This window comes from Salmo trutta, chromosome 11 (genome assembly GCF_901001165.1).
Source record: "Salmo trutta chromosome 11, fSalTru1.1, whole genome shotgun sequence".
Taxonomy (NCBI): Eukaryota; Metazoa; Chordata; class Actinopteri; order Salmoniformes; family Salmonidae; genus Salmo; species Salmo trutta.
This window is the reverse complement of record NC_042967.1, coordinates 20,087,018-20,096,386: the sequence shown is the minus strand read 5'-3', so window position 1 is coordinate 20,096,386 and position 9,369 is coordinate 20,087,018. Positions and strand designations below refer to the sequence as shown.

The 9,369-nt window shown below is 42.7% G+C and overlaps 1 protein-coding gene across 3 annotated transcripts; it reads right to left on the bottom strand.

Annotated features, from left to right (window-relative positions):
• Nucleotides 1-260: 260 nt before the first annotated feature.
• LOC115202412 (polyadenylate-binding protein-interacting protein 2B) lies at nt 261-4,391 on the bottom strand. 3 transcript variants are annotated; one of them, XM_029766545.1, is made up of 4 exons: nt 4,282-4,391; nt 2,744-2,910; nt 1,949-2,122; nt 261-1,242 (listed from the first exon to the last, which is right to left on the bottom strand). In XM_029766545.1, exons 1-4 carry the CDS (start codon nt 4,355-4,357, stop codon nt 1,186-1,188), a joined length of 474 nt encoding a protein of 157 aa, XP_029622405.1. In that variant the 5' UTR covers nt 4,358-4,391; the 3' UTR covers nt 261-1,185. The 3 variants fall into 3 exon arrangements, with proteins under 3 accessions (XP_029622405.1, XP_029622406.1, XP_029622407.1); XM_029766546.1 differs by having other exon boundaries at nt 4,175-4,344; XM_029766547.1 differs by lacking the exon at nt 4,282-4,391 and adding an exon at nt 3,999-4,098.
• Nucleotides 4,392-9,369: the final 4,978 nt, after the last annotated feature.

The following is a 9,369-nucleotide window of genomic DNA, read 5'->3' as shown; positions in this document are numbered from 1 at the left end:
GCACTGTTGCGCTTTCACCACACTGTGTGGTTGGACCATTTCAGATTGTCAGTGAACTTTAAGCTTTTCAGCTTCTCCACTGCGTTCCCGTCGATGTGAATAGGGGTTTGGTGTAGTGCGAGTTTTCTTGTACCATCATGCAACCTCACTGTCATACCATGTTTGGGCTCACAATGACAGCAATGGTGCTGACAAGAGGACAAACAGGTCTGGAATCAGGTTATAAACCTGTATATAAAACAATAAACAAGACACCAAAGTCCCAGAGGGTACCTGATCTTTATTCCATCATACTTTGTCCTCATTTGTTAATGCAAGTCGCAAACTGACAGGATTTCAACTCAAGTTTTTACATATCAACCAAACGAAAAAACTAAATTGTTGCCACGGAAATCCCTCGCAGGTTTCAAGTTGCCAGTCAGCTCCAACCCTGCAGCCAGATTCCATCCAATCCTTCTGTACACTGCAGTCTGTCCATCTTTTGCCAAGCCTACTTCGCCCCTACACACTACCTACCCTAAAACCAGCCTCTGAGGAAAAGAAAAACATCTAGAAAAGAGAAAAAAAAGAAAAAGAAACTGCAACAATGATCAGGGGAGAGACAAATCTCCAGCCACGACGACAGACTCACACGGCTGCACTTGAGATCGAGGAGAAAGAACAAAAATAAACACCAAACTTCCTATGCAGATCTGACCTCCAGTTCTGCCGTCTGTCCAATAAGAAAATCTTATACTGATGGCCCCCCCATTCTGTCCAATAGGATTATTTTATACTGATATGGCCCCTGCCCACCCTTCTCCCATCACAGCCCCTTGCCTAGTTAACCACATAGGAACAAAACGGAAATAAAAGGCTGTGTTCCCCTACTCAGACGGTGCTGACGCATTCCAGATCTTACAACTCCTGGATAGGTATTTTATTTATCAGCTAACCACATGTCATAGCAATCTGGTGCCCGACGGCACAGTAGATGACTTGGCACGTAACCATAGGTTGATGCATGCAACGACTGAGCAGGGGAATGCGACCAAAAGCTTATTGAAGAGTATACCCCAGCCCACCCTCCAACCCCACCCCATGTACCCCACACAGCCCAAAAGCAGGCGAGTGCAAGGGTGTCTGCTGGGAAGCCAGCAGTCACAAAGAGTCTTTATGAGGGTTCCCCCTACTGGCGGGAGGACCCTAGTATTTCATTCCCGGAACAAACTCCTTCGCCTCTGGGTTCAAGCTGCTCTTGCGCTGTAAAAAGAGAGGAGAGATTTAGTATCGGTGCAAATAAAAAAAGACCCAGACCTGTATGAACAGGTAAAAATAACAGGGCCTCAACATTAAACTGACAAGAGCAGACACCGAACAGATGGTTCGGATTGTAACACGCACCACAGGATAGTGTCTCCAGCTGATGGTCGGTTCCCTGACAGATTAAGCCTAACCCTAGACTAAAAACCTATTTCAATGGAGAATTTCCTTTCAGCATGGTCTTTAGTCTAGGACTAGGCTTAATCTTTTTCCAGGAAACCGGGCCCAAGAGTTGGAGTGGTATCGGGTCTGTGCTCAAACAACTGGAGAAGAGAGACCGTCCCTAAGAGTAGAAGAGGTATGGTGTCTGATCAAACAACTGGAGAAGATGGGCTACTTAAGGTATCTAGGTACTGAATGTGGATGACACTCCACAGCAAATACTGAACTTTTCAGCCTTTTAACTCTCAGGTGAACTCTAAGGGCCGGTTTCCAGGACAAAATATGAATCCTTGTCCTGGACTGAATAAAGAATCTCCATTGAACATGCTTTTTAGTCCAGGATTCAACTTAATTTGTGTCTGGGAAACTGGCCCTATAAATATAGTGACGTTTTGGTCGACGACGCTCATCAGACATGCTGCTCGTGTAGAGAGTAAACAGACTGTGACACATTCTAACGGACAAACATTCTGACAGGACTTACCGCGAGTTCATCTGCGTTGCCGTTGGAGACAGATAGCCCGTTGAGCTGTTGCTGAATATGCCCCACCCCCGGGGCGAGGTCTCTGGCGGGGATGAACCAATCCTGATCCTCCTCTTCCAGCATTTCCTGGAAACAGCGTTCTAAGAACTCCTGTTCCAGAAGTTCCTCCTCCACCTGGGATGACCACACAATAGAGAAAGAATAGGGCTGGATTACAAATCAGCAGTAGATGGTGATTATTTCTTAATATGGTCTTTCCTCATGCCCTCTATCCTCGCCTCTTTCTCAAAGAGCACTGGAGGGCAGCCCAGGTTCGAGGGGAGTGTACAAAACATTACGAACACCTTTCTAATATCGAGGTGCACCCCTCCCTTTGCCCTCAATTCATCGGAGCATGGACTCTACAAGGTGGCCAAAGCGTTCCACGGGGATGCTGGATCATGTGGACCACAATGCTCCAATGTAATATGGGTTCTATTTAATTTTTTACCGTTTGTGCTAGACGAGCCGTTTTCTTTGCTTTAAAGCATGACTGTCACTCCCCATCTAACTTAACAGAGCTTGAGAAAATCTGCAACGAAGAATGAACATGCCCCTTGATCCTGACAGTAGGGTAACCTGATTCTAGATCTGTGTACAAGTCCAGGAAATATCTATCCAGGGCAACATTCCTCACCTTTTAGTGTGTGTGTGTGGTCTGTACATCTGTGTGGGTGTCCCTCTGTTTATCACTGTGTCCATGTGTCTCTGTGTGCACACGTACGCGTACATAAAGAGTGGTCCTAAATCACTGACCTGTCTGTTGTAATCCTCCTCGTTCTCCATCCACATGTAGTCAGCGAAGGGGTTGTTGTTGTTGCCCACCTCTCCCTCCTTGTGCCCGTTGGCCACATTCTCTTTCCCGGGGGCACTGCTGCCGCCTGGTGTTTTCGCCATCTCAGGACTGTTCATCTCCGCAGGCTCTGTAGGGTTAACGGTTTCACACACACATAAATGGCAACCCACTTTAAAATGAAGCAAATGGTTTTCAAATTGACAGTAAGGCTAAGTTTGGGTAAACTGAATAAATGACGTGTTTAATCAACATTAAAGTCACAAAACGTACCTAAAACATAAGAGTAGAACGTTAAACCGTTATCTACCCACCCATGAAAAAGTAGATATTGCCAAAACGCTAATAAAGTGCAATGTCATTATTTGACTTACTACTTAGCTAGTAGTATCACAGATGAAAGTGCTAGGCTAGTTATCATAATATTTACTAGTATCATAGTAGTTATAGACCAAGAGTAGCGAGTCAGTGGCTGCGCTTACAGCTGACGTGGCTACAACTACTAACTAGCCAGTTGATACCGTTATAACGGCAGAACTCAACAATACCTAGTTAACGCGTTACCAGTATCGTCAGCATTGAAGGATGCACATGTCATGATAAAAAAAAGTGATGACAAACCCCACATGGAGCGAGGCCTACCTGCGTGTCACAGCTGCAACAAGCCAGCCAGACAATTAGCTAACTGGAGTAACGTTAGTTACAGCTAACATTACCATTCATCGCAGCACAAATCCTATTCTGAGTATTGTCAGTTTGCTAGTGAGCTAGTTACAGTAGCTAGCGTAGTAGTTGGTAAACAACGTTAGTTTGCTAGTTAGTAGACAACGTTAGCTAACTACGTAGCTAGCTAGTGTGATAGCTAGCGAACTCAGAAAACTAGCGCTAACTAGATAGCCAACTTAAGCAGCCTGAAAATAATTTGTGATAAAAAGGGTTGTAGGTTCGACTAAATTTACTGTAGCCATTAAGTCACTGATTAAACGAGTTATCTAAGTTAGCATTCACTAGATAACTAACATCAAGCAATCACACTACGAAAAAGGCTTTGGCATACTACTAGCGAGCAAGAAAGGTACTTGGCTAGCGAGCTTGCTAACTTGAAATACATAAAAACACGCATATTAGATCACACATGGACAAACTTGACTAGCTAGCTGTTTTTGATGTACAGAGTGAATGTTACGTCATCTGTAACTCGCAAAGCCTTCTTACTACCTTGGATTGTCTTTATAGCTAGCTATGAAACTGTTAGCAGGTTGCTAGCTGGTAGTGGTAGAAACAAGCTAGACCAAACTTAGCTCGAAGGCTAACTGCGTGACATGCACACACGATTCAGGTCAAATTGTATCTGGAATGCACAGCAGCCAGTAGCGCAACAAAAACGTAGCTACCTGGCATCGTTGGATAAATATTTAAAGACCACCCGATATATCTTCAATGTTTGACAGGGCAATTCGTCGACTTTACAGCTAATTTGCTATCAAGCTAGCCAACTCACTACATTCCATCAAGACGCTCACGGGGGACTTCCGTTTCGTCGTTGAGTTCCCCCAGCCCGCTATATCAGACGGCATATACCTACCTCAGCGCATCAACTGAGAGGTTGATGTCATGGGCATGCGATTTTTTTCTTCTTCTTTAACCTTTATTTAACTAGGCAAGTCAGTTAAGAACAAATTCTTATTTACAATGAAGTCCTACCAAAAGGCCCCTGCGGGTACGGGGCCTGGGATAAAAAAATAATAATAAAAACAATATTAATATAGGTCAAAACACACATCACAACAAGAGAGACAACACTACACAAAGAGAGACCTAAGACAACATATAAGGCAGCAACACATAACACACAACATGGTAGCAACACAACATAACAACAAAATGGTAGCAACACAACATGGTAGCAGCACAAAACATGGTACAAACATTATTGGGCACAGTCACCAGCACAAAGGTCAAGTAGGTGGAGACAACAATACATCACACAAAGCAGCCACAACTGTCAGTAAGAGTGTCCATGATTGAGTCTTTGAATGAAGAGATTGAGATTAAACTGTCCAGTTTGAGTGTTTGTTGCAGCTCGTTTCAGTCGCTAGCTGCAGCGAACTGAAAAGAGGAGCAACCCAGGGATGTGTGTGCTTTGGGGACCTTTAACAGAATGTGACTGGCAGAACAGGTGTTGTATGTGGAAGATGAAGGAGGCAGTAGGTATCTCAGACAGGGGAGAGTGAGGCCTAAGAGGGTTTTATAAATAATGTTACTTGTTTTTCTGAGGAATCTCTCCTACTATTTCCGGAGTACTATATATTTTGCACTTTGGGTTCGCCCTGTGCCTTTTTGTTTATGAAGATATATTTTGAGCACAACAGCATTTGGGTTTCATCCCGTTTTGTTTTATGATGCTTGAATAAATTCAGTACTTCTAAACATGTGACTTCCTCCTGCCTACTCCTATCTACACCAGGTACGGGGGGGACGGGGGACAGGGGGTAATTAAAAGTGTCAGCTGTACAATTAAAACAATGCTTTGGGAATTTTGGTTTACTAACTGAATTGACTAAATTTCCCCACCTCTGATTGTCAAAATATTCTTGCTGATTGGTGATTGATTTTTCAGTGTTGTCGCTGGTTGGTTGTTTGGGGTGCTCACCTCCAGGTTCTGATGGTGTTTCAGGGTCCTGCAGAAGTTATTCTTGTCCTTGTCATTTCCACTGTAGAACTTAGAACACAACTTGCAGAAGAAGCCTGTCTTGGGGACCAGAAATACTCCATGCCTGGTAGTGATCAAGCAGACCAGAAACAAAACAAGCTTCAAATATACAAATGACGTGATTATGCTATGGGACCTACTATATGTAAACATATACACACCACAACTAGCACAAAGACAGAATTCTGATAGTAGATAAGCTTGACTATTTTATCATTAGAAATACCCTAATCAAATCGAACAATTTGGTTGATTGTCAAAAGCAGCATCAATTAAGTCTCACCGACAGGGCTGTGAGGGTTGAAAGGAGGGACGCTATAGTCTTTGTAGGAAAGGTTTCATCTTCCTCCTTGCTGTCTCCTCCTCCCCCTCCTGAGATCTCCTCCTTTGACAGACTCCACTGAGAGAAGAAAGAGAAGATGAAGGAAAAAGCAGGGTCATCAATGAGACCGTAGCTGTGTAGTGTCTGGTCTGTTTGTTGGTGTGTGATTAATGTGTGTTTTCCTACTTTATTATAATGTCCTGACAAGGTAGGAAAACAAAACATATTTTTGAAAAGTCAGGACTTTGTGTGTGAGTATATGTTTGGTGGACGTGTTTAAATATTCTTATGGGGACAATAGTAAATGAACCAAAATTTCACCAACTGGGGACATTTTGTTAGTCCCCACGAGGTCAAATGCTATTTGTAGGGGATTTATGGTTCAGTTTAGAATTAGTGTTAGGGTTAGAATTACCTTAAGGGTTAGTGTTAGGAGCTAGGGATAGATTTAGGGTTAGGTTTCCCACAAGGCTAGTTGTACACGACTGTGTGTGTGTGTGTGTGTGTGAAAAATCAACAAAATGTTAATCACAACAACAAAAAAACACTGACACCTTAGAAACTACCCAACTAATACTGTTTCAAGTAGTCAACCATCCATCTTTTTCTACAACCTCTCAAAGAACACAGCTTTTTGTGCCGAAAAGCCACTCCTTGCAATGTTTTGATGACGGAGAGTGGAAATAGTGGAATAAGAGTACAAACAGACTGGAACCCAGGCTAACATGAGTTTGGGTTCTAGTCTGCTTTTTTTAAATGCGTTTAACTAGTCCAGTCAGTTAAGAACACATTATAATTTACAACGACAGCCTAGGAACAGCAGAACAACAGAATTTTACCTTGTTAGCTCTGGGATTCAATCCACCAACCTTTCAGTTACTAGCCCAATGCTCTAACCACAAGGCTATCTGCCACCCCTGCTTAGGGATAGGGTTCTACCAAGAACTGTTTTGATCAGAAGAATCATTTTAGGAAGACAAGGGTTCTTTGTAAGGCAAAAGGTTCTAACTAGAACATTTAACATCCTAAGAACCATTTTTGGAAGAACATTTTTTTTATTATTCTTTGGAAGGCAAGAAGTATTCCTTGGAAAGCAAGAATGGTTCTATATAATATTTCCCAGCATGCTCTATTGCTTGGAGATTTTCAGAATAGTTTGTTTTATTGTAATATCTGTGTTTTTGCATTGATTGGTCAATTCATTTTATGCTACACAAAGATAAATTACATAATTTTTCTTAAACTAATCCAATCTGTTAGTAATTGATTTATTGCACCACTTACTGAAATGGTTGTTCCTGCTAAGATTATTGAGGTAGTCTCAGTGTTCAATCTTCCCTACCCTGGCAGTCATTCTGAATGCAGAATGCCGGTGTATAACAATTCCACTTGTTGGATATCCTAACTCTGTCTGGATTCCAATAGGAATTACACATCACTTTGCAAGCCAGCATAATGTAATTTGCAGGCCTGATCTGGCCTGTAAACCAGGAGATTCCTAACACCGCTGTGCTAGGGTATAACTAGGCCCTCAAAGAAAGGCCTTATATATGTAATGCATTGTCATAAATCATTAAAGGCTAATAAGGCTGGCAGAACCCTTTACAGACGATTCTAGGTAGAACAATATACATAGGGTTATTTGAAAAACATTACGCTGAGGATTCTAGATAGAACCCTCTGCAAAGGGTTTTACCCAGCACCAAAAAGGTTCCCCTATGTTTCTACTTAGCACCTTTTATTCTAAGTGTACGACCATTGATTTGACTGAGTTCTCCTCTACCACAGTTTAACATCTTGTTGTCTAGTAATTGCCATATCTTCAACTGTTTAACATCTAGCCGTCTAGTTGTTACCATAGCTACAACTTATCTAGATGCAGTTGGTTATCTGACCTCACAAGAACCACTCATGTACATTGACCACAACCACTAATCTATATAATCCAGGTTACCATTCATTGACCACTTATCAACAAAACGCAGGTGGCCATATAAACCACTACTATGCATATGCAGTGTGCTGTCTACCATATCTCATGCGCTATTCTACCTAAGAGCTGGCTAGCTTGTTGTATTTCCTCCTGTGGCAAGGCAGAGGCTAGTTACCTCAGAATATAGGGTACATCAGGGTCATGTTCATTAGAAACCAAATGGAAGTGAATGGACTGAATAAAGGAGGGACAACCAGGACTTCTCCTATAAGAAACACTCCTGACTGAGACAGTGTCCTCCTGTTTAGTATCGACCCCTGTCCCTGTCTCCACCTTTAATACTGACTGAGACAGTGAGTCCTCCTGTTTAGTATCAACCCCTGTCCCTGTCTCCAACTTTAATACTGACTGAGACAGTGTGTCCTCCTGTTTAGTATCAACCCCTGTCCCTGTCTCCACCTTTAATACTGACTGAGACAGTGTGTCCTCTCCTGTTTAGTATCTCCCCTGTCCCTGTCTCCACCTTTAATACTGACTGAGACAGTAAGTCCTCCTGTTTAGTATCAACCCCTGTCCCTGTCTCAACCTTTAATACTGACTGAGACAGTGTGTCCTCCTGTTTAGTATCAACCCCTGTCCCTGTCTCCACCTTTAATACTGAGTGAGACAGTGAGTCCTCCTGTTTAGTATCGACCCCTGTCCCTGTCTCCACCTTTAATACTGACTGAGACAGTGTCCTCCTGTTTAGTATCAACCCCTGTCCCTGTCTCCACCTTTAATACTGACTGAGACAGTGTCCTCCTGTTTAGTATCAACCCCTGTCCCTGTCTCCACCTTTAATACTGACTGAGACAGTGTGTCCTCCTGTTTAGTATCAACCCCTGTCCCTGTCTCAACCTTTAATACTGACTGAGACAGTGTGTCCTCCTGTTTAGTATCAACCCCTGTCCCTGTCTCCACCTTTAATACTGACTGAGACAGTGAGTCATCCTGTTTGGTATCGATCACTGTCCCTGTCTCCACCTTTAATACTGACTGAGACAGTGAGTCCTGTCAACCGGAGATCGTAGTTCCCACGCTCTGTCCTTGCCACCAGTTGTGGCCGTAGAGCCGGCAGAGGAGATGTCGACTTTAGGTGTATCAGTCTTAAGATCAAGCTTAGGATCAGGTTTACACCTCCACCAAGTCACCTGTGTTGCTCCTGTCTATAAACTGATGCTGCCCGTCACCTCACATAATGGACCACACCTGACATGCAAATGTTTTCCACTGTTTATGACAACACTAAGTGATGTTTAGTATGGTTGAAGAGAATATGCGGTGCTGTGTAGAATGTGTTGTGGATGGATAGGGCCCTGAGTTTTCCCAAACCTGATCAGGTTAAAAGTTCAGGAAAAACTCCAGGCCCTAGTTAGACAATATGGCAATCAGTACAGAAGTATTGAATGTCATTTAATGCAATTTTACGACACCATATATGCGGGAACTGATCATTGACTTTAATGGTAAGTATAATTAAATATTATTATTTTTTGTTATTGTAATTATTGTTATTATTTATTATACATATAAAGTGCATGTCCTTAATGTATACTCTTTAAAGAAGACAGGGAGATCCTTA